Below are 25,968 nucleotides of genomic sequence, written 5' to 3'. Positions count from 1 at the left end.
CTTACAGACATAGAGCTGCCTGTGCCATGTAAACAAACCCCGGGCGGAACCGAGGAACTCGACCTTCAGACGTCCAGGCTTTAAAAACAAACATACCCCAGGACGCTTGTGTCGGACGGCGTGTGGAGTCTGTGCAGGTGGAGCTGAGCTAAGGTCACTTCATTCATCGGTTTCCCTTCTGGCAAAAAGACTGTAGTGAAGTGGACTGAAGACTGAACATGGTGTTCCTGTCGTTGTCGTGTTGGATCAGAAGTCGGGGACCTGACAGATACTGGAAAGTTCAAGAGGTTCTCAAACATGCACGGGTGAGGTGGAGACTATTTCCTGGAACAGACAGCGCTAACCTGTGCACACACACTGTCTAAATGTTGTGTCAGTGAACTCTGAGAGATTATCCACATGCTGGTTGATCCAGTTAGAGATGATGATGATGCATCAGCATCCTCGTGTAATTTCCAGTCAGCACAGTGATTTGGTTCGTTGAAGTCATGTTTCTGTCGGTTCTGTCCACAGCACTTCAGAGGCAGGAAGAACCGGTGCTACAGTCTGGCTGTGCGGGCCGTGAGGAGAGCTTTCGTCTACGCCACCAAAGCCCGGAGGCTCAAGAAACGCAACATGAGGACGGTAAGACACAAATACTAGGTCCTGAACACAGGCCAGAGCCAGGAAAACAACAGTCCAGGATAATCTGCTCAGTATTAATATGATTTTTAAAGACATCCTGGAGACACACACAGATTTCAAAACAATCAAAATGTATTAGATTAGGACTTGATCGATTAATTAGTTTAGTCCATATAATATCAGGAAATAATCAAAGATGCATGTTTTTATAACTGGACAAACCTTTAGTCCAGTGGTGTCCAACATCCAGCCAGGTCTGAGCTGTCACAAAACAATTAGGATCAAACTTTACTGATCCCACAGCAGATAAATCCACTTGTTAAGCAGCTCACAGAAACAGTTAAGGTGCAAACAAGAGAAGGAAAATATAAAACTGATGTTTATCTGACTTTGCTCTAGTTATGTTTCTTTTTCAAAACACTAAATATACTCAAATCGTCTGAGTCGTAAAACATTTAATTTGCTAAATTAATAACTTTTCTTTGGTTTATTTGCCCGTCGCTCTTTTAACTGTGCTTCTAATTTCAGTTGCAGAAGTATGTGCAGTATTGCTTGTGTTGTCTTATTGCATTGTCTGTATAATTATTTGTATATTAGTACTTGAGTAATGGTTGTAATTTTTTATTAATGTTGTGTTCTCTTATTTTAGCTGTGGATTACACGCATTGCAGCAGCATCACGAGAGCATGGCTTGAAGTACCCTGCCCTTATGCACAACCTCACTAAGGTTAGTTGTGTTGTACCTGTTGTACTTGTCCTGTCAATAATGACTGTTGTGCTGATTCATCCCACCTGTCACTGCCACACACACCTGTAAGTAACACATTTCCTCTCTTCCTTTTTGCAGACCAGTGTTCAGCTGAATCGGCGCGTTATCAGTGAACTGGCCATCACGGAGCCTCGGACATTCCTCTCACTTGCAAAACTGGCAAGAGCTCGGCAACGGGAGGGCCTCTGTGCAGTGTTGGGCGATGGCAGAGAGCCCCCTGGTGTCTTCTCCCGTGTAGTTTTACTGCAGTGATGGACTTGGACATGTTGCTATGTGGTTTGAAGAACAGTGCTCTTGGGTTGTGGAGATGTTCATGACACTGAGACACATACTCACCTAATTTCTTCCGGTTGTTGCTAAGTATTATTTAAGCATATAAAGGAGAATAATGTTTATATGATACTTTATAAATCAAATGAATTATTCATTCATCACTATACCAGGGTGCTCCCAAGGTCATGGCCACCAAATTTAACATATGTCACCTGGTAAAAACGTGTCGACTCCAGGTGAGAATTTCCCGGCTCACCAGAGAATTGACAATTTAGTGATGCACTGCCTGACCTGTGTGTTGTGTCTGCAGCGTATAGAAATTATTCCCACACAGGTCAGCTCCACACTGGTTTTTGGTGTAAAGAAAGACATTTCTCTTGTCACTCACTCTTAGTCCTTGGCTCTACAATAGAGCTGCCAACAGAAACTTGTGATATCTCACTGAAGAGCGTAGGTGATTTCTGTTGAAGTGCCTTGATCCCTGGCCATTAAGGACCATTTCTTTACTCACTATGGTGGCTGCACCAGTGTTATAACATTGTGCTGTTGAAACACATCTATGACAAGAGATTTAAACAAATGTATTTGACCTTTTTTGTTAATAAAGAATGTATTTTTGTTTTCTCCGTGTGACAATTGGCGAGTCTGTATTTCTGTAGTTTTTTTTTTTTTTTTTTAAATGATGCGCTCTTAAAGCACCACAACGAGTCATAATCCAAGAAGGCAGCAACATTAAACAGTATAGCAACTGTTTCTCTGCAGATTGATGTGATCCTGCTCAACTGAATGACATCAACCCGACATCTCTAATGCACTATGTACTATGTATTTGGGTCTTCCTGCTGCAGTGATACATTTAAAAATGCTCTGTAGTTATTTCCAGTATCAATGTGATCATCAGTTCCCACAACTTTACCTGTGTGCATGCAACTTTTATGAAGTTATGATTTGATGCTTTTGGACTGAGAATATCACCAAGCTTTATCATGTGATAATTTATGTCTCTGTAAACATATATTTTACCATTTGTTGTGGTAATTAATTAAACATTTTGATATATATGTACTATGTTGTCTTTATTGTCACTGAAAACAGGTACTTTGATGTAAGAGTTAAAACACACATTTTATTCCACTCTTTCACTAGTAAGATTGAGTACCCAGGTTTGAAGTTTTAAATATTCCTCCTTTTAATTAATGCTCTGATCAGACAGGACTCATCACATCTGTCGCAATGACCCACAACTTATAAAACAATGAACAGCCTGATGCAACCAAATGAAAATCATGTCCTTCCTAGAGCTTTGAACGTATTTTGACCCTCTGCAGCTACGGTATCCGTTTTGGGTGGGACTACCTGAATGACCTCTAGTGAAGGCGCTTGTTCGTGCAGCCAATCACAGTAAGAAGTACTCCTGACCAGCCAATCGCGATCACCGTTGTTCAGAGAATGCTACATTTTGTGTTGCACTTGCGCAGAAGGTTGCGGCGTGACACGCGTGTGGAGGAAGTGCAGTGACAGAGCTGCAGTGACAGAGCTGCAGCGGCTACCTCCTCCAGCTCCTCTCAGCACCGGCAAACTGTGTTTTATTTGTTCTCCGCAAAATGTCGTGGCTGTTCGGCCTAAACAAAGGGCAGCCTGAGCCGCCTCCTGGTCTCCCGGTCCAGCCTCCTCCTCCACCGCCGCCGGCCGGTGGTTCCAGCGGCGGCGGAGATAAACCCAAGGACAAATGGAGCAACTTCGATCCCACCGGGCTGGAGCGAGCTGCTCAGGCGGCCAGAGACCTCGACAAGTCCCGTAAGTATTCAGGACGGTCTGTTATCTGAGACACAGATCATAACATCACTTCACCCCTAAAGCCCACATGCAGCAGCACCCAGCTCTGGATCACGGTGGTCGTCGCTTCAGTGATGCAGCTGCTAATTGGATAAAGAGGCCCACACTGACAGCCAGCAGGTGGACATGTGCACTTCACTTAATCTTTGTAGTATTTCTCATTGTGTGAAGACTAGTAGGTGCGCTGCTTCATTCAAGCAACCTTCGTTCAAACAAAGGGGCTGGGTTCAAAGGTCATTACCTTGCAGCCGCGCTTGCGACACTTGTGCCACATAAATGCAAAAGTTAACCAACTGGTTCCTCCATGGTTTGTGATTCAGTTTTAAACTTAAACAGAAGGGAATAAAACCAGAGAGGTGGTTGCATATTGCTGATCACTGATCCACAACCACCATGTGGACTGAAAGCCACATCTTTCATCTCTGTGTTGTCTCCCCTATCACCTCTATACAGGACATGCCAAAGAGGCTCTGGAGTTGTCTCGTATGCAGGAGCAGACCACTCAGATAGAGCACCAGAGCAAGTTGAAGGTATGACAGTATGACAGACATGATGCTTCAGTCTTGACCTGCTGCAGGACGCTAGTTGAGTTAATTTTGCTTTAGATTTACATTTTTATTTGTACACACCTTTCATCTGTGTTGTACCTACCCGTCTGACCCAAATATAAACAATGTGTCAGAGCACTTCAGATCTAATAAGTTGATACTAATGAGCTCCAGTCAAGAGATACTATTGGTTAAAATGGATTTAAATCTTCAAGTATGTTTCTTGGGTTCAGTACAGTTGTTGTTTGAAACTATAACAGGAGTATGAAGCAGCAGTCGAGCAACTCAAAGGCGACCAGATACGAATCCAGGGTGAGGAGAGGAGGAAAACGCTTAATGAGGAGACCAAACAGCATCAAGCGGTGAGGAAATGACTGTGTAGTAAAGAATAGTCAGACTTGTATTGCAGCAAAGATCCAGACAAGTTGAAATTTTATGGTGTGTTGTTTTCTTTCCCACCACAGCGAGCACAGTACCAGGATAAGTTGGCCAGACAGCGATACGAGGACCAACTACGACAACAGGTGAGGTTAACTCCTCTATATTTAGTAGAAAGTGTTTTCAAAATCGGCTGCAGTGCCAAATGGACAGTTTCTTTATCTGTATTTAACAGCAAGCACTGAATGAGGACAACCTCCGCAAACAAGAGGAGTCTGTACAGAAACAGGAGGCCATGAGGAAAGGTATGGACTTGTCACTGTTACTCTGGGATCTTGTCAAAGCTTTAAAAGTACTGGTATCAGATATTTGTCCTTGTTGTGGTTTTTTTTTATAGCAACAATAGAGCACGAGATGGAGCTGAGGCACAAGAATGAGCTTCTGCGTATAGAGGCTGAATCTAAAGCACGGGCCCGCGTGGAGAGGGAGAACGCTGATATTATCCGTGAACAAATCCGTCTGAAGGCTGCAGAACACAGACAGACTGTTCTGGAGTCCATAAAGTAAGACACACTCACTGACCAGAGTATTTATGAAGACGATTATTAGATGTGGTGTATTGATGGGTATTTGTCTCCTGTAGTGTGTAGTATTCATGGAGATGAGATGAAGAATTTACCAACACATCAGTATATGACACAGAGTTTTGTGTGTTAAGTAACTGGTTAAGCAGCAGTTTCACCTTGTCAACACCCAAATGACACACTGACAGTTAAGGTATATTTGATTTTAGGACTGCAGGCGCTGTGTTCGGAGAAGGATTCAGGGCCTTTGTGTCAGACTGGGACAAAGTCACAGCCACGGTGAGATATCTGTTTCCATAACCTTAACCCTAACCCTTTACATGTGTGAGTTAGCTAGAAGTACTGGCATTCTGATCCTTATAAACATTTTCCTTTACTAGTATTATGCTAAAGAAATATACACATAACTGACTGTACTGTCAGTATTGTGTTTTTCCTGATGTCTGAACGGACAGATGTTTGAATATAAAATAAACTGTTCATGTCACCAGGTTGCAGGACTGACCCTCTTAGCTGTGGGAGTGTACTCGGCCCGAAATGCAACAGCAGTGGCAGGACGTTACATCGAGGCGAGGCTTGGCAAACCATCACTGGTGCGAGAGACCTCCCGATTCACTGTGGGAGAGGCAATCAAGCATCCCATCAAGGTACTTAATGATCAATTGATCCTTTTTTCTTTTTTTTCTTTACTGCTGATTTTAATATGCTAATTTGATTGTTTCTGCTGCTCCTCAAATATTTAGATGTCCAAACGGCTGATGAGCAAACCTCAGGATGCCCTTGAGGGAGTTGTGCTCAGTGTAAGTGCACAGCAAACATAAACACTCAAAAATGTCTTCTTTTTCTTCAAAAAAGTTCTTCAAAGAAAACCTAAACCTTGGATATATAAAAAAACAAACAAACTAAAAACTCTAAATTTTTCCACCTCTTAGCCTTCCCTGGAAGAACGTGTGCGTGACATCGCCATAGCAACAAGAAACACGAGGCAGAACAACGGCCTCTACAGGAACATCCTAATGTATGGTCCTCCAGGCACAGGAAAAACTCTCTTTGCTAAGGTACAGACAAGGACAGAAACCAGAACCTTTATGTACAAGGTAGATGATGCTTCATCTAACTGAGTAACTTTGTGTTGAGTAGAAGCTGGCAATGCATTCTGGGATGGACTATGCAATTATGACCGGTGGTGATGTCGCACCCATGGGCCGTGATGGCGTAACTGCCATGCACAAAGTTTTTGACTGGGCCAACACAAATCGACGCGGGTACGTTCACTCTCTCATGAACCAATAAAAAGTGTCGGCTCAAAGCATAAACACTCAGTGAAGTTATTGTGTTTTAATCCTGTTGCAGGCTGCTGCTTTTTGTTGATGAAGCTGATGCATTCCTTCGTAAGAGAGCCACTGTAAGTTCTTTAATAATTATTTCCTATTAAATCACACATCAGTTGATTTTGCTGAACTGCATAACGTATATTCTTCATTCTTTTATTTTGTAGGAGAAAATCAGTGAAGACCTTAGAGCCACTTTGAATGCGTTCTTGTATCGCACTGGAGAACAGAGCAACAAGTAAACTTATTTACATTCAGTCCAAACCTTAACAGTTTCACACTCCTCACTACATTTCATCTTATCTACTTCCTAGCACGTCTAAGCTGCTGTTTCTTTTCTGCAGGTTCATGTTGGTCTTGGCCAGCAACCAGCCGGAGCAGTTTGACTGGGCCATAAATGACCGTATAGATGAGATAGTGAATTTTGCACTGCCAGGTCCTGAGGAGAGGGAGAGGCTGGTGCGATTGTACTTTGACAAATATGTGTTGGAGCCTGCCACTGGAGGGAGGCAGTGAGTATAGTCCCAGCTTTTCAGTTGAGCTGTTAGGACAGGGCACAAACCACTGTATACTGAAACAAGTAGTTCGGTTCCATCCATTCTTACATACTCGCATACAGAGTCAAGCACAGTATATAATATTGAGGGTTAGTTTCAAGCCCTTTTCAGAAAGGGCCAAGAAACAGCCTGCTGGGGATGTGGAGGATGGTCAGCCATGCTGAGGCATTAATTACAATGGCCTCAGGGTGATGGGTGTAAATAGGTGATGTACGCAGCAGCCAGAAGGAAAAGTAAACTGCAAAAACACAAAGTCAGAAAGAAAGTTTTAGTTACTGTGTGAAATCCATCACATTGTTCCCGACTATGTCACTGTCTTTTTCTCAGCATGTGGTTTGTTCTTTGTGTGTGGCACTCTGCAGGAGGATGAAACTGGCTCAGTTTGACTATAGCAAAAAGTGCTCTGAGATAGCAAAGAGGACTGGAGGCATGTCAGGAAGAGAGATCTCCAAGCTTGGTGTGGCCTGGCAGGTATGTTTCCTGAAGTCACTCGTGATTCATTCCTGTAATCTTAAAAAAAAAAAAAAAAAAGGTGAAACAAAATAAAGAAAAAAAAAAAAAAAAAGGTGAAACAAAATAAATCACAATTACACAATCCTGTATTAGAGTTGTGCTTCATGTTCTTGTAGGCAGCAGCATATTCCTCTGAAGATGGCATCCTGACAGAGGCTATGATTGACGCTCGGGTGGATGATGCCGTCAGGCAACACCTTCAGAAGATGGACTGGCTGCACAGAGAGGAGGAGGCTCAGACCCTTACACCTCCACCAGCTGGGCCAACAGGCAGTGGAGGCAAAATGGGCTTTAACCTGCCCCTGAGTGAAGCACCTCAGGCTCAGGAGGTGTGTGCACCAGCTCTTGAGCTAAATGCAAAGCAAGAAGGTGACAGTTCTTCAGACACCAACCACTCAACAGAGGGAAAAGGAGCAGAAGCTACTCCTCCAAAGGATGGAACTCCAGTTTGAGTTTTAGACTAGTTAAGTGGACAGCTTCCTGGATTTGAAAGATTAGTGTTCTGCCCCTTTTAACTAGTTTATTAGAAAAGCCTGCTGGACTGCCTTTATGACAGAGGACGAGTTCACAGCGTTAAGATAGGTTAACATTTCAAAACACAAATGACACCAGAGACTCTTTCATTCTAATATATAATGTATACATTGTAAAAGTGTAGTTTAGTTGGAAATCTGACTGTGTCTGTATTAACACTATATCAATGTTGTGCAGAGTGGAGTGTCTCTGTTGATTAAATGAATCCATGTTTTTATAAACTGTAAAACTTGTGACTTTTGTTAGAAACTGTTTGGATACTTTTACGTGACAATTTACAACCTGTAACCTCTAATACTGTTTAAAGATTATGTTTTTCTCAGAAAGCTGCATTTTCAAATCAACAGTGGTTTGACACCTATTGCTCTAACATGCTCAAGCCTTTATAAAATGCAGAAGTAGTATTGAGCGGGATCAGGCCTTGCAGTGACACTGTCAAACAATATGTGGTCTTAAAACATATACTGAGTACAGAATTCCTCAATGTTTCACAGTAATGGGTGAGAGAGTGAGCAAGCTCCTTGTACAAAGTCAAGTCTTGTTTGGAATGGGCCACATAACTCCTTGTCAATCAGTGTCTTCATATACTATAACATACAGGTTTAGAAAAAAATAATCTGATAAGGAAAAAATATTAGACAGAAAGCACACAGTAAGTGTTGGATTGAATCCACATTTCTATCTTGTGTCAGCTGCTGCATTTAACATCACAGCACACATCCTGTTTCATGGGTGCTTTCCTGTGTTTTTTAATGTAAGTTGTAGTACTTTCTGTTACTCACTATGGATATCTGAGACCAGAAACCTATATCTGGAAAGAAAGAGAGAAACCTGTCGTAGATTTGTGTTTGTAAGGGGCAGGAATAAACTGACAAATGGTGTGATTTACATGGATTGAGATGATACTGGCATGGAAAATGGCATATGGAAGAAATAACTGATGTAGTTATCACTGTCAAGGCTCCTCTACACAGCTGAAAGACTGGGATGATTCCAGCAAAGAAACAGAGTCTGACAGCAGCTGCTGGCATCTAATTAGCTCTGTCAGCTCTGCCTAACCAAGAGGGAGCAAAGACACAAGGTCAAATTAATTTGGCTTTTGGACAAAAATAAATAAATAAATATAAAAACGTTTTCATGTCGAAGTGAAAACACATGTTTACAAAGTACTATAGAATAACTCAAAATATAAAACTGAAAATTCACCCCCTATAAAGTAACTATTGTAGCACTGGTGCAGTCATCTGGTTTAGTAAGTCAAAGTCACAATTAATTAAATGGAGTTCATCTAAGTGAAGTGAATGTGAATCAAGGTTTGTAGTATAAATACACCTATATCAGGTAGGTCTAATTATGGGTACATTAGTATTCTACATATTAAGGGAAAAAAAACTCTAAACAGCTGCTCAGGAAGGTTAATGAACATCTACAGGCAAAAGCTGAAGGAGACACAAAGAAGGAGACTAGTGAAAGAAGCCACCAAGATGCCTGTGACTCAGAAGTGACAAGCTCTGGGGTTGAGACAAGAGAGAGTGTACAAACAGCAGGTGTTGCCCAGGTTCTTCACCAGGAGAAGCTTCAGGAGAGAACAGCACAGAGAAAAAAAGCTCTAACTATTTGCCTCTTATTGGCAAAAAGGCTTGGAAAGTCCTGAAGTCAACTGGAAAATGTTTTTATGTGTGTGATGAGAACAAAATCTCACTTGTGCCCAGCAAATCCCTAAGTACGATGCTTTTCTTCTAAACATGTGAGTCAAAACCAAAATGGTTTGCAGACTTTGGGGTTCCCAGACAAGAAGTCTGCAGTTGGACTCTTCATGCTCTACTTCTTTCTGTCTCAACTATTCTGAGCAGCACTCAGTTTGTCTCCCATGTGTCTTGCTTATTACGGCAGACATTCTGTGCCTATGCCTCTTACAGTGGTTGCTCCCTAACTCTTTATAAAATATACTGTATAATATATAAGAAGAAAAACTTTGAGCTGAATTGGAGGTTTGTTTTATTAAAGGTTCCTCTCCATGGTTTCTTTGTGGACAGAACATCCTGTAAGGCATAAAGAAAATTAATAATTTTAATTGCTGTTCTACTCATAATTTGGGGGTTAAGGTAACCTAAATTAAAGTAATGTAATTTTTTTCATGTTTGTGTTTTCCTTTTGACACCACAACCCCAAAACAACCTATTGTGTTGCAAAAAAGCATTCATTTACTGATGATATTAGGATGAGTCTTTCCCACATGCTGTATGTTTCAGATGGCTGTTTCAGCTTTTTACTCACTGTGTTGTCTGTTTGACCTCCAGTACTGGAGCCCTGAGTGCCAAAGCCCTTCCAGCCACAGCAAGAACCAGGTAATGCAGAGACCCAGAAGCAGCCCAGTTATCAGGTCCATCTCCTGGTGGCTGAGGAAGTTACTTAAAAAGCAGTGTTCTCTTGAATCCACCGCAGCGTCAGCCCCATAGTATGGAACAACATGGTAGACTTGGTGCCTGCAGAGCAGTGGTCATTGATTGGTACACAGAAAGTTAAAGAGTCAGGTGATGAATATGAACCCATGATGCTGAAAGGTCATAAGAATGTGGACATGTTTTAGCTGGCACCAAACTCCCATCTTGTTATAAGAACTGTAAACCAAGGCATCAAGGTCAAAGTCCCAGTGAACCCAGGAGGCATATTGACTTATAAATACAAATGTATAAACACAGCAGGTGAGTCAGAGGTCTTTTACCTGCCGCAGGTGCAGCCACACACGTGCTCCTCCCCCCGCACTAACGGTAAGATGAAGTTGTGAAAACGTTCAAGAAGCGTGTTCATGTTCTTCAGGACAGTAACTCTACGACAAAGGACAGAAACACACCGAGGTTCTCAGTTTGTAGACGCCGGTTTCACCTCCTGAACCAACTCACCGTCGGTTGATTCGACGTAAACAGACATGCGGCGTCACTGAGGACCGTGAAGTGACGCCACGGTGGTTTGTGTCACCGCTCCTCTGTTAGCTTGACTTACGGGTTAGCGGCTGTGTGGGGGCTCCTGCTGGTAGCCGTGCTGCCCTGACTGTGTGCAGCAGCACCGGGGAGGACTCGGTGATGGACACACGCTGCTTCCACCGTCCGGTGAGAAGCGGCTCATCGGTCACCGTGGTTACCGTCAGCGTGGTCACGTTACCTAGCGACCGCCAATCGTCGTTTTCGTTTGAACTCCTTCGAATCATACGTCACTTTGTGTCGTGCGTGACGCGTTCAGGAGCGAGTCTAGTTTGGGTTGGACAGAGTTTAATTAATGACATTATTATTAAAGCTGATGCAGTTTATTAAACTACTGATTGAAGTCCATGTGAATAGACAGCGGAAAGATACTGGTACTTACTCACTTAAGTGTCTATTAAATCCTGACCACACTACTTTTCCTCTCACCAACTCTTATAGAAATGCAGTTTCATCCTATGTAACAAAGTAGTCTGCTGCATTAGTATAAATAGAAGCATGGTGAGATGTAATTGACATTTTACACAAAGGCACTGACATACAGGCGTGTTTATGATTCACTCAGCTTTATTTGCACACCTCACACAAAGTTTCTGTCGGAGAAGGTAAATGATTACTATCTGAAAGCTAGACATGATTTAAATGTTTAAGTTAAGTTTCACCAGTTACATAATTTTCTAACACCTAACTAAATCAATGGTAATGAGCAGGTTTTTGGACATCTCTATTTGTAGAGAAATTCAAATAATGCACTAATGAGGTGTATTGCTGCTTACATGAAATCCCCATGAACAATATAACAAAGCAAAGAGAAAAGAGCAGAAAAGAGTCATGACATGTTTTTTGTTTTTTTTAGTGGATTCATATGTACATACAGAAAAATCAGGCACTCTGAGCTAAGCTCGCAGTTTGCAAATAATTACAATGCTTCAATTCTTTAACATTTACAAAAGAAAAACAAAAAACTATGCCCTGAAAGATAGCATATCCAAGTTTACATATGAATCAACACTATATATTGGAAACACATTGGAGGAAAGCCTCTGTGAGGTCTGGGTTTGGTTATGCATCATTAGCCCACCCCATTTAACTTAATCCTAACTAATCTACAACACATGGTCGCACAAAAACACGCATTCAATTCAATTAATTTCCTCCTCCTCTGACCCCAAGATACACATTTACACGGTCCCAGGTCAGGAATAAAAATCTGCCATATATGCTCAAAAGAAAAACAATTATATATAATCTAAAGAAAAATCAGCATAAATCTGCTGTAATTCTGAGGGACTGTAAAACAGTTGTTTGATCATGGGGGTGTGGGGTTATGGCTCTCCCTGAGGAGACATGGTTGAGTGATTTTCACTGGACTGGGATGGAGAGAGGACCTTGGCCTGACCTTGATCCAAAGTAATAAAGGCAGAGCGAGAGCAGCGAGTCCGTCCTCTGCGCAGAGGAAAAACCTGTCATCACCAACATGTCCAACAGCAGCCATTTGTTAGGTCTTGGCCCAAGACTGTGTATGTGTGTCAGGCTGTGTAGGCACACAAAGTGTATGTACTGTGTAACTGATGACTGAGGAGTATGGCGTGTGTATGTCTGTATACTATTGATTGCTTGTTCTGGGTCTGTGTTTATTGCAAATTTCTATTGTGCATCAGTAGAAGCAGACAGTGTGAAGAAAAGGCCTGTTGCTCTTCTCCTCAAACTCTTGTAGGAGCTCATCTATTTCATTCTCCATGTCGTCAGTGTGCTGGATCTGCAAGAGTGAAAGGGATGCACATTAAACAGCCTGCATGTGTGCACACAGCTCATTTGTACCACTAATACCACTGTAGACCTTTCATGAATATATAACACCTTTTCATAGTACTGGGAGACCACTAAGGTCAGGTTATACACCATTTTGCAATAAAACCACTGAAAAGCCTTAAACAGCCTAACAGCATTCCTGCTGTGAAATAACTGCAAAGCACATTTTGGGGTGGCTTAGTTACTCCCAGTCTTCCCAGCACAACCAGAACCAGCTAGTAGAAACTCACACATTGACACAGCTCACAGATAAGAAAGGCGCCCAGCGTGGCTTCCTCGTGGTTATCCTGAATGTCTACATTGATGACGTGCACAGGCTGCAGCGTCTCCTGCTCTCTTGAGTTCAGATCTGCAGACATAAACAGTGACACCATTGTTGTAGTTAAAACTCGACCTGCATACCAAGTAAAGGTGACTGAAACTGTGGCACAGTGCTGTGGCCAGTGGGGCTGGAAAGTGCTCGTATGGAGTAATATTAGAGCAAGTGGCTCTAAATTACCAGGTGCAACCATTCAGCGATAACATGTATTGTGAAAATTCTCACCCTCCAGCACTTGGTCATAAACTCTTTCTTCACAAGTGATGACCAGGTCAAACTTGTCCTTGCAGTTCTGAAAGCGCTCTGGCTTCGATTTGATCCGCTTGTTGCGGTCCAGCATGTGCAAGATGCCATTCTGTGTGTATCTGAATAGAGGTGAGGTCAAGGAATACAGCAGCAGGAGCAAGACAAACATTTCAAGGTAACAACACACCATCGGACAGGAGTCCACTGACTAAGACAATGTGAAAATGTAAGATTTTCATTTGTCTTACTGAGACAGTGTATTTCGTTTGCCTTTGTGGGGCAGAAGCAGGCAAATGTGAACAGGAGAGGTGACTGAAATCAGTGTTTTCATTTCACAAACGTCAGCACCCCCTAGTGGTGTCTCAAAGGACTATTTGTTAAGGGGGGAGGCATGGAGGAATGACACTTGAGTATGTGAGTAAAATGTGACCATCTTAATAACTGCAATTTATCCATTAATTAAAGTTGTGGTATTAATGCCATTAGTTAAGTATTATGATACTGCAGGCCAACATTTGCTGTTCTAAAACTTTTTACTTGAGCCTGTGTTGCTATATCACATGGACATTTTACAGAGCACTACCAAACGCATTAATAAAGTAGTTAGTCTATAATGGTAAACTATATCTTTAAGAATGCTAAATTGCTAGAATAAAACAAATATCCAAGTTTTGTGAATGTACACATAATATACAAGGCAGGTCCATTATAACTAAATTAATTTCATAACAAGGGTTACCTACAGTGGGTTGGCAAAACATTCATCAGCAAAACAATATTTTTAGCAGTAACAACAGCAAGTATGAATTTGGTGAAGGACTTTTGCCCTACTCTGTAGCCCACATCCCTGTTATTGAGGCCTTCATCCAGAATAACTTAAGATAGATTTTCAAGGCTAGCCCAGAGAAAGGCCCTATACATAACCCGTTATTAAAAAAAAAAAAAAAAAAAAAACAAGCAATAAAATAGGAGGGGAGGGGGGTGAGTGTGTTTGAGCCATCAAAGACTTGTTGTAAAGTTGTCTTTGAGGGCCCTAAGCTTGTTGGCATCTACATATATATTACAGTGTCACTAGTAAGAAATATCACAGGTGATTGTGAAAGTAATCCTTGACTTACCTCAGGGATCTATGGTCTAAAATGTTAAGCCACCTGTCAAAGTTCTTTAAACAACCCTATTTAATTTTAAAAACAGATTTATTAATTCACTTTAGTTAAGGTTACTTACTTTCTCCAGTCAGCTACAAAAGACCGGTGAACCACATCAAGCTGATTACAAGAAAAAAAGTCCTAGCTCGGTGTTAATCTAAGTGCAAAAGTATATATTGTGAAAAAGAAAAGTCACAACATATTGAAAACATAGGAAAACTAACAAACAACTCTCACAAATCACTATATGATTAGTATATACTAATAGAGATTTCAGATTTCACTCTGGTCTCAGAAAGAACACGTTCTTCACCAAATTGCACTTACTGTTGCTCAGCTGTTTTACTGCAAGGCGCTTCTCCAACTCCTGCACTTTACATGTTCTATAACAAAGCGAGTTGTGTGTCTGCATCACATTTTAAAACCACTGCATGTGATTTACCCCTCAGCGCTCTCCAATCTGCTGTGTCACCATCACACCTGCATGAACTCCAAGATGCATACATGTATCACGCCCATGTTTACTTCTCTGCCACCTAACTTATATGCGCGTGTGTGTGAGAACAAAGGGAGTGAGGAGGGGATACAGTTCCTTGTCCTTGCGGACCAAGTCGTTGTACATCTGTTCATATGTCGTTTTGAAGTCATAAACATTTGGCTTATCCGGGGCAGGACCGGGTAGCTTCACGTGAGACCCAGTCCCGAATGAACGCACATCAAATCCACGTTTGCTGCAGAGAGGAAAGAACAAGAGAGTAAATCACATAATACTCAACAGTATCAACAGTGGATACAAGAAAACAGAATACAATTAATGTCACCTAAGCTGGCAGCGTAACCTATTAAATCACCCTTTTCAATAGTCTTCTTTGTCACAGTTTGAATTCAAACATCACCATTGCCACGCACCAGTGTTCAACCATTTCCTACTCTCTTAAATAAAGAGAGGTTTAACTATAAACCTATTACTTTTTTTTTTTTATTTTATAGAAAAATCCTATGGAAATAAAAAATGTTTTATTCCAGCTGATCACAAATTAACTTTCTTTGGGTTTTTGTTTCCCATCCACTCCTGTTAAGCAAATGTCTCAATAAGTGAAATATTTGGAAATTAAACAAAGTCTTGACTTCTACTAGACTGCATAACCAAAATTAAACTTTGGTTTAAGAAATAACTAATGTAGAAACGAAATCCTTTAAATTAGGGAACTAATCACATGTAATCCCCAGTGTTGCACAACTGCAGTTCCTCCCTTCCGGATTATTTCCTACAGGGGGCGCTGCTGTCAACATGTGGGGGGGGGGGAAATAAAAAAAAAAACACCCAACAACTTGGGCCGGTATTTTGAAATTCCTGAACCAGTTTGAAAGTTAAATCTGCGTGGATCTTTCATCTATTCAGCCTCAACCCTGTCGTGAAAGCAGCGTTAAAAGTCCGCCGCAGCCCCGGTGTGAGCGGCCGCAGAGCGACTCCATTGTTAAAAGGCGGTGAGGCCCGACGGACTATGTGTCATTATGTCGGCCCGGCTGGAAACCGGCTCGATGCCCCACAGATTTCGTTCACTTGCTGGCTGTAGAGCTGTCTCCTCCCGGCGGCTCGTCTTTACCTGAGGATATTGTGCGCTTCCATACTGCGGTTCTGGTTACTCGAGCACACAACCGCTACACGCAGCGGGTGGCTCGGCATTGCGACTCCCCGGCTGAAACTAAGCGATACAGGCTGTCAGAAACTAAGAGAGGTAGTTAGTTTGATCCCCGTGAGAGTAAATAACAAGATAAACCCCTACATTAAGCTAAACTAAGCGTTCCGAGTGCAGATTCTATGCTAATACTCGTCTTCTTTTGAAGCAGGAAGTTAAAATGGCGGAGACCCGTGAGTTCACTAACGCTTTATGAAGTGATGTCATTGAGGGCGGGGCTTCCGACGTGACACGCCAAGATGTAGTGACGTGGACGTGACGTCTATAAACAAACAGGCAGCGAAAATTTGTCTACAAGACCACCAGCTATTGAGTTGTCTTCTTGTACTTACCTAATAACAGCTATAATAATTATAATAATAATTACATAATTAATAACAGCTATGCTCAGTGCACTAGCATAGCGGTTAAATATTTTTAATGTGCTAAATCTATACAGCAAGGCAGATTAAAATCTAATCATATCATCTAGTCCATATAGAGTAGCCTACCTGTGGAGTAGGTATGATGCTTCTACTATGTAGAGTTCCTGAATGATCATTTTCACAAGAAAAAAAAAGTTTCCTCCTAATTAGACAGTTACACCACTAATTACATAGGACTTTATTAACGCATTCATGTTACTGCTTAGAAAATCTTTTGAGAAATGAATTACAAAGCACATATTATCCAGCACAGATCCACTTTTGGGAGTAGAAGATTTCAGCATGCCGCTATAACTCTGTAAGGATGTGCTCACAAATGAAGTTAAAGACAGTTTGGAGATTTGTCATCAGCTTTTAACATCATGCAGCCCCAGCTCAGTTAACAGTGTGGTTTGAAGGTAATGTTGTTGGTTGGATTTAGAGTTTTTAACCTGCAGTACTTAGAGATTGAGAGCGAATAGACACCACTCAGACATGACCACAGTATCTGCTGGTTCACCACAGGGCTGTGTTCTTTCTCCTCTCTTATATATCCCATGCACAAACGTCTCATCGTCCTGTAGTGGATGAATTTTAAAAATGTGCTCTGAATTCTTCTTTGTAAAGAAACTAATAATATGTATTGATTTTAAGTCTAATGTAGCAGATTCTGTCAGCACTGTAATAAATGGCCGGACTGTAGAAACCATTACATACCTGGGAACCACAACTGACAACAACATGTCTTTTGAGCAAAATACAAACAAGCTGTGCAAGAAAAGTCAACAATGACTTTTTTTGACAAGTTGTTGAATTTGTCCTACAGAACCGAAAGTGTCCTTACATTTTATTTTATCTGTTGGTTTGGCTCTTTCAGTATTAGACAAAAAAGCTCATGAAATGTGGTCGTTAGAGTTAGCAGTAAAATCATTGGAACTCCACTGCGCAGCCTGTCTGACCTCTGTAAAAAGCAGCTATTAAACAAAGTACAGCCCATCCTGTCTGACAGGCCCTATCTCCATCACTCAGAGCTCCACGTGCTGCTTCTCTCTTTAGGCATCCATTAACAAGGACAAACAAATACATGCTTTTCTATCAGTGTGACAAATTCAGAGAGAATACAGTGATAAAAGTGTGAGCATTTCCCCTTGATGTACCTTATGTACTTGTTTTCTCTGTCTCATGATGTACTGCTATACATGTATATAGGCTTACACATTTCATGGTATACTTTCCACCTATATTTGTTCTATTAATTCTCTGTTCAATGGCAATATTTTTATTCTCTATATATGAACGTCTTCTGTATGTTCGCCCATCAATCAGTTCTGAACAGACTTATCTTCCTGTATGTAAATGCAACCTCCTGTGTCATTACGATGTGCTTTGATACGCACAATGAGGCAACATCAGAGATTTTGCCACACTGTTTATGCTGTGGTAGTGCTCCCTTCACAGTCATCTCTAGATGTATTTGGACACTTTGGTCAATGTTGCTAATCAATAAACAGACTTGACAATATCAGATCCTAAAATAACTCAGACATCAAGGTGATGAACTAGTTTGATTTTCCAGAAGTTCAATTTTTTCTAAATTATCCTAAAATAGCCATTACTATTTGGTTATTTTAGACAATTTCTAACAGACTGTCTTTATACATTTCAGTGCTGCAATATAACTATACTGTATGTGCTATGATAGATCATGTATTTTGAAAACTGACACATGCAGACACGTTTGGAGAAAAAACAGCTGTAACATATTACAATTGAACTCAAGGTACTTTATTCACTGGCAGCAGTGAATATCATGACAGCAGGTTAACATAAAGGCATTCTAACTCAAGATGTTTGGCACAGTATTTAGAGATTGTACACCAGATTGTATTGCCCTTCACTAAATAGTACAAACACATATTGTATGCAGACCTAAAAGCAAAACTGCACAGACGGGGGATGATTTAGTCAAGTGGAAAAATGTAGTTCAATAAAGTTTGATTTTCCTGTAACCCAGCAAAGACTTGTCCTGACCAATCAGCACACTTTCACAGGCTGCACGTTTAGCAAAAATGCGGTTCGTCATGTAGTCAAAGCTGTTTCATTAATTGTATTGCTATATAAATGCTGCCAGCACATAGATTGACAGACTTAATCACAGACAGCCTTCAACAAAAACACAACACAGTAAATTACTATTTTTACTGAATGTAGGTTATCAGTACTTTTGGTTCAGTGCATCCTCGCAGAGGTTGACAAGGCATCTTTTCTGCACAGCCACAGTAAATTGTGCTTCAGTTCACCTTAAACAAAACAGGATGCAAATATCATATTATTTGACTGACTGAAAATAAGGACAATGTAAGATTAGGTGTGATCAACGTGGATGTTAAATTTGGGCCATTTTATTTATTTAACAGTGCATCAGTGACGTGAGTGAGTACGGTAGGAGTACGTGTGCTGTGTCGTGGGGCTCATGATGTTTTCTGTGATATATGCCACCAGCAAGCAGATGATGACCAGCATCACGCAGATAGCTCCCCCCACGGTTGTCATGGCAATCACAATGTCCTGCATCCCAGATGGTGGCAGGGTAAACTCCACACAGTCCCGCTGGCCTGCTCTCTGAGCTGGACTGGAGGGGCCCAGGTGTCGCAGGCAGAGCCGGTAGGGGATGTTCTCATGCAGCTCGTTGAGGAGAAAGTCCCTGCAGCCGGATCCCAGGTGGACGCCAGCACACTCAAACTGAGTGTAGCTTCCGTTCCACCAGCAGCTTAACTCGTAGCCTCCACGTCTGTGGCGACGGCCACTGAAAACAGTGCTAGACTGTGGCGTTTCCTCGCTGTTTAAAACTGTCCCTGGATCCCCATTGCTCTCCCGACCAGCTGCAGCCTCTTTCGTCTTGTTTCGTCCAGTCATTGTGGATTCTCCCTCGTGGCTCCACTGTAACAGTACACTGCCATTGATGAGAATATTTGCCACCAGATTCCCCAAAGACACCGCTGTCCTGCAGTCTCCATTGTGACACTTGTACCCAAACAGTGTGTGTCGAAAGCACAGCTGTCCCCCAATGCCTCCCTCTATCACCCTATAGGCACACAGTGGTGACACCCCGTGCTCTGGGCTCGGTACCCTGCCAGACCTTTCAGATATCACAGTAGTAATGTTGCCTCTGCTGGTATTGAAAGAGGAGCTATTCACATGGCCTGTTACCTCTTTGAGCTTTGGTGATGGCCTGTTCATGTGGCTCTGATCGCCATAGTTCATAGTCTGTTTCAGCCAGTTTGGGGTCGTCCCCACATTATTCCTGCCTCTCACCTCTGATGGGGATGTTGTAGATGATGATGTTGATGATGCTGAACGGCTGCGATGAGACCTGCTGGACGCAGCTGCCTGGTGTAACGCGCAGAGCAGGAGCGCCGACACGGCGAGCAGTGATGGTCGCTGTTGGCTTTTCATCTCACTTCCTCTCGTCGAATTATTTCCTCTCACAGTGGATCAGATGGGCGATGGCACAAAGCGGGCTAGTGTCTGCCATAAGATCAGCTCAGCCTCGGTGCACACGACGAAATCCGCGTGAAACACGACAACACGTCCACGGGCGAGAGGAGCGCGTATGCATCTGCGACAGAAACCACAGTGAGACATCCGAGAACGACCTTGCATGGGATGAGCTTGCAGAATGAAGTTCACAAATCGCAAATGGTGATGAAACTCGTCTGACTGTAGCGTCCGACTCACGGGCTTTCAGCAGAGCCACTTACTTGTTTTGGTGGGACGTGCGGACCCGGCTGTCGTGCCGTCAAATCAGCTTTCTTCTTCCTGTCTGCCTTGACGCAAATGCTTTGATACCTGCTTTGGGGAGAGTGCACGTGGAAAAGCGCGCGCCGCGGAGTGCTTGGGAGCGTGGGTGCGTGCACAAAATATTTGTAGTCCTGAACAGTGGATCTGTGAGTCATCAGCCCACACACAGCGCCAGGTGTCACCGCAGCACCGGCGGATGGAGCGTTTTAACTCACCTGCATCATCCCACCTGCGCGTCTCTCACATCCAGGCAGAGTGGGCTGCACATCAGATCAGAGCTGATGACAGGTCTGCATGTGCAAAAAAAAAAAACAAAAACACCCACAGCAACACCTAAAAAAATAAGTTGTGTTTTTATCGTTATAATCATATAATAAATTTTGGGCAATAATTTAGATCCAACGCGGATCTAAACTGCTCTGATACAGACAAAACAAACAAACAAACAAAGACAATAGTAAAAGCATCTAATTTAATGTCATTATGAAGAAAAGACCGTTTGTTTGATGTTACATTATGGTATAATTAAAAGTCTTCTAATAATAAATAACTAATTTTTATATATGATCAAGAAACATAATTGTTCTCCACAATACACTTAATGAGATAGTGCTTAGGTGAGATGATTTAAAGCACTGAGTGCCTTGTCCCAAGAGGGAAACCTGGCAGATCAACAAACAATTAGTACCAAGGGAGACTATGAAAGGCTGACTAAGAAAAGAAAATGCTGCATCTGCATCACTTCTTCCTGAAAGGTCACTTTGTATAAATAGTTAATTCTGCAGTAAATAGTTTATCTGTTATTCTGGTAGTTGTGGGACAAAACTGTGCATAAAACGACTGAATTCACAGTTGTATGGGTGATTTACTGAAAAACAGACTGAACTCCAACACCCACACCTGGTGATGGGACAGGTGGAGAGGAGTGTTGCGTTTGCACTCAATTGGTGATACGTACAAACACATTGGCGAACACATGGAAAATGCCTGTCTTTGCATGTGCATTCAGTGCAACAAATTGAAATAAATGGACCTTGCTCCTGGTCAGCAAAGATGAAATCCTCTGTGTGATGAGTCTCTGTGTTTGTCAGTGCGTGCTGCATGTGTGTGCATATATAAAACACCAGCAGCAGCAGTAGTGGTGCAAATTAAGCCTTGATGTTTGTCTCTCACAGACGCGCTACAAAAAGACAAAGCAAAGCATGTCTTCATGCCGAGGATGATGCCATGTCTGAAGTCCTTACTGTAGATGCCATTTTGTTTGGGCTCCTGGTCTTTTCTGGCATCTTGGGAAACATCTTGGTCATCCATGTGGTGAGAGAACATAGAGTAATTTATCTTAAAATGTGCTGAATGTTTTTGGTAGGATTCTTATTACTCTGTCTTGCTTCTACTCTCAGGTGTTCCTGTCAGCCAGTGAGAGTCCGTCACGGAGACTCCCTCCTTCTGACACTATCTTGGTTCACCTGTCATTGGCCAACCTGCTGACCTCACTTTTCCGCACAGTCCCCATTTTTGTGTCGGATCTGGGCTTCAATGTGTCTCTCTCTCCAGGCTGGTGCCGAATCTTCATGCTGCTCTGGGTGTGGTGGCGAGGTGTGGGCTGCTGGGTAACTCTAGTGCTTAGTGTCTTCCACTGCACCACCCTAAGGCGACAGCATGTGGCCTTCGGACCTCTGACCCACCAGAGAGAGAGGAAGCGGGCGTGGATTGTTCTGGGGCTGGTGTGGGGGGGCAACCTGGCCTTCTCTATTCCAGCTCTGGTATATACCACCCACATTAAGGGCAACGCCACTGTGGAGCTGATGGTGATCAGCTGCACCACCAGGCCTCTGCTCGGCTGTGTCTGGGAGTTCCCCTCCAAACAACAGGGCTCAGCCTTTGCCTCCACTTCACTGGCATTGAATGAGGTGTTACCGCTGTTACTGATGATTTGTACTAATCTGGCCACACTTCACGCTCTGGTCAAACATATCAGAGCCGTCACCTCAGGAGGAGAGTCGGGCATAACTCATGGAGAGCTGGACAAACACGCGACTGCTGAACGCAAGGCAGCTCATGTCATCATGTCGCTCGTGTCGCTCTTTGTGTTCTGCTGGGTGATACAGGTCGCTGCGGTCACATACTACAACCACAATGGGGGATATCTCACTGAAGGCCTGCTGACCATGGCCCAGTTTTCTGCCTCTGTGTTTGGAGGATTCAGTCCCATGGTGGTGGCTCTGGGACATGGCAAGCTGAGGAAAAGAATCATGAGCATGATACTGAGGTGCTCCAAAGTTCTTAAATGTCACAGTAAAGACTCAGATGAGAGGACTAAATCCACAAAGACTAAAGAGCAAAGGGGAAAACAAACTGTTTTTGTAGTTCAAAAAGACAGGAACATCAAAAAAGGGAAGATGCAAGTTAAAGGAAAAACATGATGCAGTTTGTGACTGTGAGAAATTGTAAACATTTATATCCAGATAAGCAATAATACATCATCTGATTATTTTTAAACACAAGCACATATCATGGAAGTCAAATTGAGATACAGTGTCATCATTGTTTTCTTCTGCGCTCAACTGCATTGTATGAATTTTCTTCATCTCACTTGTACAGATCGTGCAGCTTCATCTGCAGTGAAGTCGATTCTCCAATCTGTGAAATGACAAAGAGAAACCAAAAATGAGAGTTAACTGGGTACAAGCAGCTCACCAAGTGGTCTGCAGCCACCTGTTATTGTAGGTCCAGTAGTAGTATAAATATAGTAGTAAGGTAAACAATTATTAAATGTTTTATTGTAATTTTGTAAATGATCTCATGAGGATCTGGATATTTCCAACTGTGGGCCAGAGGCGACTGTCTTGATATTCAGTTGTTTAATATGTTTTTAAAATGTGACTGTGACACGTTTAGTCAAAAACCATCATAACTAATAACTAATATCACACTGAACCAAAAAGCTAGACTCACTCAAACATTTATTTCGATTGTAAAACGCTTTATTCACTTTGATAATGAATAGTTTGTGATCAGCAGAGTTTACTGGGCGCCAGTAGCTCCATCAGTAAGTGAGCATAGACTTGATGAAAGCGCGCAGCCGCCGATGGCCAAATGCCAGAGCCGCAGGGTGACAGAGCAAGGAAGATGATGTTGGAAAAACGAGCAATGACCAGAAGAAAGTCGATCGAGGAGCTGTTGTTGTAGTTGAAATAGGTGACGGAGATAACGCTGGTTCCCCAGGATGTGACGAACAGCATTATGAGAGCAAGAATCACCTGGAGGAACACACAAGGCACAGAGTTTGGACACAGAGAGATATGATAAACAGTCACTTTCAGCACAGTCAAAATGTTGCTTAAACAATTTAGAGATTGTCTGTGCTATTAATAAATCACATGCACTAAATTCAAATGTTGACTGTACAGCAGGACGTGTAGTCAACTCTTGGATTTACTGCGACTCCTCGTTCTCACCTTAGCTGCTCTTATCTCTGCAGGGACATGTTTTATTACAGTTGCATTTTGCTCGAAGGGTGTTAGCCGTCTGTGGTTGTAGAGTGTGTAAAGTGAGCAAAGACTGGTAAAACACATCAAAACTATCGGTGTTATTTCATGGATCACTATAGATGTGGTGGCAAAGGCCAGGCCACTGGAGAGGGAAGGAAAGTTCCACACACAGTGCAGCACGGGGCGAGTTGTGCTGCTCACCAGCATCAGCCTCTGAAAGGGTAGAGAAAAGAGAAACAAATGCAGGAATTGGGGAGTGTGCACTTAGTGATTTGACTGAACCCAAGTTTAAAATAAACAGTTCTACCTTTGACATCCATTCAGATGTTACTGCTAATATATTCGAACTGAAGTAAAGGTTATTATTTTACTGTGGCAATTCAAACAGGAGTACCTCTGTGATCTCTAACAACCAGAAGCCTGTCTAGATTTTTGGAAGACTTTATAAAATTATAATGTGTTAATGATTAGTCTTAGGTTCTGCAATTACTTGTCTCATAGGCAAAACGAATAAATGCTGATTTGATTATTTGATCAGATCATTTGTTCTCTGTGATGATTTACACAACTGAAGGAGGATTTCAAAAATGTACATGCCTGCAACCTAAAAGAACTTTAAACAAATTTAGGTGGTTTACAAAATGGTTTCCTTTAAAGTAAAGACTCCATCATTTGTAGTAAATAGGATGAATCATGCAAAACCATCATTGGTGCTTCACTGTAAAATAATGCAGCAACAGGCGCTCACCTCTGTGGCGTTCGCACCCCCGTTGGTGGAGAAGATATGAGCAGGAAAGGAGCAAATGTAGTTGAGAAGCCAGATGAGGCTGAGACTCAGCAGTAGGGTCTTAGGAACACCAAGGGTCCGAGTCCCTGATGTAGGACTCATTCGCCTCAGAGTCAGGAGGTGGAACGCGCTGAGGAAGAATGTTGACCACACATTGACTGATCGCAGCCACATCCAGACACCCATCAGAAACTGACATAACGCTTTGGACGCCTGTAGCTATGAAGAAAAGACACAGGTCTATGTGTATTGTATGTCCTCTAATATTATGTAATTTAGAGATACACAGTCAGAACTTTCACAAATTATATAGTAACTTTGTTGAACAGGTAAAATTTTTCAAAAAACAATTTACCCGATTTTATTAGTTCTTCTTTATTAGTTAGATCTTAGAAGATTACATACCTGGTATGCCCAGTCTGAAAGGGCAAGTGGCGTGTTCCTCATCAAAGACACCAGCAGGTTAGACAGTGCCATGTTAAAAATGATAATATCCGAGTTGGGTGCCCCACCATGCTCCCTAATGACACTGTTACCAATCACCCCAACCACGGTGGTATTACCCAGAATGGCCAGAGTCAGCAGGATGATGTACATGGAAGCTTGTGAAGGTGAACTAAGGTTATGAAATGCTGTCCACACAAGGTTTTTGCTTCCATCCTGTTTCACAGAGTCGTTTACTGGAGCCATTGTTTCAGCAATCGTGTGTGTGGAGCCGCTGATCCGCAGCTGATCTAAAGCCTTAAAGCACGCCTCGTCTTCATGTTTAATTTATGCCAGGTAAATGGAACTCAGTTTATCCTCCAGCTAGTCAAACACGTTAGGGCAAGAAGGTTGATCCAACTTGTGTCGTCACAACTAAAAACAGCAGAGTAAGACAATCTCTGTTTGGCCCCCAGAAAGTCACAAAGCGACGCCTTGGGGAGCTCGAGGTGCATGTTAATGACACACAAGAGATTAATCAGCTTCCCTGAATGAAATGTGTTTTCTTTGCAACGTGATTCATTGTGCCAGCATCAACCTCAGAATGTGGAACTAAGGATCCGAATGCTGAGATGAAACTTTTGTTTACTGAACAAAAAGAGGCAGGCTAACATCCAAAGATTGCTGATAAACAAAACTGAAATACATTTTAAAGGTATTTTTGTCTTTATTTGACAGTAAGTAGGTAAAGAGGCAGACAGGAAATATGAGAGAATAGAGGGGGTATGACATCCAGCAAGGGTCCCCAGCTGGACACAAACCAGGGACACTGGTGGCAGCTACCAGGTGCTCCATATTAAAGTAAGTTTTAAAAATAAACAAGGAATGGGGTTACTGAATAACCTTTGT

The 25,968-nt window shown here is 42.3% G+C and overlaps 6 protein-coding genes and 1 long non-coding RNA gene across 8 annotated transcripts; 3 read left to right on the top strand and 4 right to left on the bottom strand.

The window, feature by feature from the left end:
• The first annotated feature begins 86 nt into the window (after nt 1-86).
• mrpl20 (mitochondrial ribosomal protein L20) lies at nt 87-2,727 on the top strand. The gene is made up of 4 exons (XM_026348360.1): nt 87-305; nt 514-624; nt 1,274-1,351; nt 1,472-2,727. The coding sequence occupies exons 1-4, from the start codon at nt 219-221 to the stop codon at nt 1,643-1,645; spliced, it is 450 nt and encodes a 149-aa protein (XP_026204145.1). The 5' UTR covers nt 87-218; the 3' UTR covers nt 1,646-2,727.
• Nucleotides 2,728-3,196: 469 nt separating this feature from the next.
• Nucleotides 3,197-8,168, top strand: atad3 (ATPase family AAA domain containing 3). The gene is made up of 16 exons (XM_026348323.1): nt 3,197-3,463; nt 3,956-4,032; nt 4,311-4,412; nt 4,515-4,574; nt 4,664-4,733; nt 4,826-4,991; nt 5,222-5,291; nt 5,504-5,659; nt 5,756-5,812; nt 5,945-6,070; nt 6,153-6,277; nt 6,366-6,417; nt 6,511-6,581; nt 6,688-6,855; nt 7,263-7,371; nt 7,530-8,168. Exons 1-16 carry the CDS (start codon nt 3,271-3,273, stop codon nt 7,863-7,865), a joined length of 1,938 nt encoding a protein of 645 aa, XP_026204108.1. The 5' UTR covers nt 3,197-3,270; the 3' UTR covers nt 7,866-8,168.
• A 1,764-nt stretch (nt 8,169-9,932) lies between these two features.
• LOC113154266 lies at nt 9,933-11,091 on the bottom strand. Its single transcript, XR_003298016.1, has 4 exons — nt 10,951-11,091; nt 10,673-10,777; nt 10,225-10,433; nt 9,933-9,989 (listed from the first exon to the last, which is right to left on the bottom strand). It is a non-coding gene; the product is annotated as an uncharacterized LOC113154266 (long non-coding RNA).
• A 674-nt stretch (nt 11,092-11,765) lies between these two features.
• ssu72 (SSU72 homolog, RNA polymerase II CTD phosphatase) lies at nt 11,766-16,330 on the bottom strand. Its single transcript, XM_026348353.1, has 5 exons — nt 16,061-16,330; nt 15,041-15,184; nt 13,285-13,424; nt 12,971-13,089; nt 11,766-12,687 (listed from the first exon to the last, which is right to left on the bottom strand). Exons 1-5 carry the CDS (start codon nt 16,138-16,140, stop codon nt 12,586-12,588), a joined length of 585 nt encoding a protein of 194 aa, XP_026204138.1. The 5' UTR covers nt 16,141-16,330; the 3' UTR covers nt 11,766-12,585.
• A 2,438-nt stretch (nt 16,331-18,768) lies between these two features.
• fndc10 (fibronectin type III domain containing 10) lies at nt 18,769-20,366 on the bottom strand. Of its 2 annotated transcripts, none has more exons than XM_026348343.1 (2): nt 20,319-20,366; nt 18,769-20,176 (listed from the first exon to the last, which is right to left on the bottom strand). In XM_026348343.1, exon 2 carries the CDS (start codon nt 20,011-20,013, stop codon nt 18,979-18,981), a length of 1,035 nt encoding a protein of 344 aa, XP_026204128.1. In that variant the 5' UTR covers nt 20,014-20,176; nt 20,319-20,366; the 3' UTR covers nt 18,769-18,978. The 2 variants fall into 2 exon arrangements, with proteins under 2 accessions (XP_026204128.1, XP_026204129.1); XM_026348344.1 differs by having other exon boundaries at nt 18,769-19,497; nt 19,768-20,349.
• A 1,219-nt stretch (nt 20,367-21,585) lies between these two features.
• Nucleotides 21,586-22,781, top strand: LOC113153417 (olfactory receptor class A-like protein 4). Its single transcript, XM_026347038.1, has 2 exons — nt 21,586-21,672; nt 21,759-22,781. Exons 1-2 carry the CDS (start codon nt 21,586-21,588, stop codon nt 22,779-22,781), a joined length of 1,110 nt encoding a protein of 369 aa, XP_026202823.1.
• A 623-nt stretch (nt 22,782-23,404) lies between these two features.
• Nucleotides 23,405-25,326, bottom strand: LOC113153413 (olfactory receptor class A-like protein 4). The gene is given in 5 exon segments (XM_033325974.1): nt 23,405-23,470; nt 23,472-23,618; nt 23,817-24,062; nt 24,598-24,855; nt 25,042-25,326. Coding segments are annotated over 5 exon segments (1,002 nt in total).
• Between the last annotated feature and the right edge of the window lie 642 nt (nt 25,327-25,968).

Source organism: Anabas testudineus, chromosome 5, assembly GCF_900324465.2.
Source record: "Anabas testudineus chromosome 5, fAnaTes1.2, whole genome shotgun sequence".
NCBI lineage: Eukaryota > Metazoa > Chordata > Actinopteri > Anabantiformes > Anabantidae > Anabas > Anabas testudineus.
The sequence above is the reverse complement of the archived record's forward strand: the minus strand, read 5'-3'. Positions and strand labels throughout refer to the sequence as shown.

Bases quoted from the DNA above. Each gene is read 5' to 3' on its own strand.
- mrpl20 (XM_026348360.1), top strand. From the start codon at position 219: ATGGTGTTCCTGTCGTTGTCGTGTTGGATCAGAAGTCGGGGACCTGAC. The intron at 306-513 runs GTGAGGTGGAGA...TTCTGTCCACAG, and splicing joins AGGTTCTCAAACATGCACGG to CACTTCAGAGGCAGGAAGAA. The intron at 625-1,273 runs GTAAGACACAAA...CTCTTATTTTAG, and splicing joins AGAAACGCAACATGAGGACG to CTGTGGATTACACGCATTGC.
- atad3 (XM_026348323.1), top strand. From the start codon at position 3,271: ATGTCGTGGCTGTTCGGCCTAAACAAAGGGCAGCCTGAGCCGCCTCCT. The intron at 4,413-4,514 runs GTGAGGAAATGA...TTCCCACCACAG, and splicing joins AGACCAAACAGCATCAAGCG to CGAGCACAGTACCAGGATAA. The intron at 4,575-4,663 runs GTGAGGTTAACT...TGTATTTAACAG, and splicing joins AGGACCAACTACGACAACAG to CAAGCACTGAATGAGGACAA.
- ssu72 (XM_026348353.1), bottom strand. From the start codon at position 16,140: ATGCCGAGCCACCCGCTGCGTGTAGCGGTTGTGTGCTCGAGTAACCAG. The intron at 13,090-13,284 runs GTGAGAATTTTC...TTATGTCTGCAG, and splicing joins TTATGACCAAGTGCTGGAGG to ATCTGAACTCAAGAGAGCAG. The intron at 12,688-12,970 runs GTGAGTTTCTAC...TCACTCTTGCAG, and splicing joins TCTGTGAGCTGTGTCAATGT to ATCCAGCACACTGACGACAT.
- fndc10 (XM_026348343.1), bottom strand. From the start codon at position 20,013: ATGAAAAGCCAACAGCGACCATCACTGCTCGCCGTGTCGGCGCTCCTG.
- LOC113153417 (XM_026347038.1), top strand. From the start codon at position 21,586: ATGTCTGAAGTCCTTACTGTAGATGCCATTTTGTTTGGGCTCCTGGTC. The intron at 21,673-21,758 runs GTGAGAGAACAT...TTCTACTCTCAG, and splicing joins ACATCTTGGTCATCCATGTG to GTGTTCCTGTCAGCCAGTGA.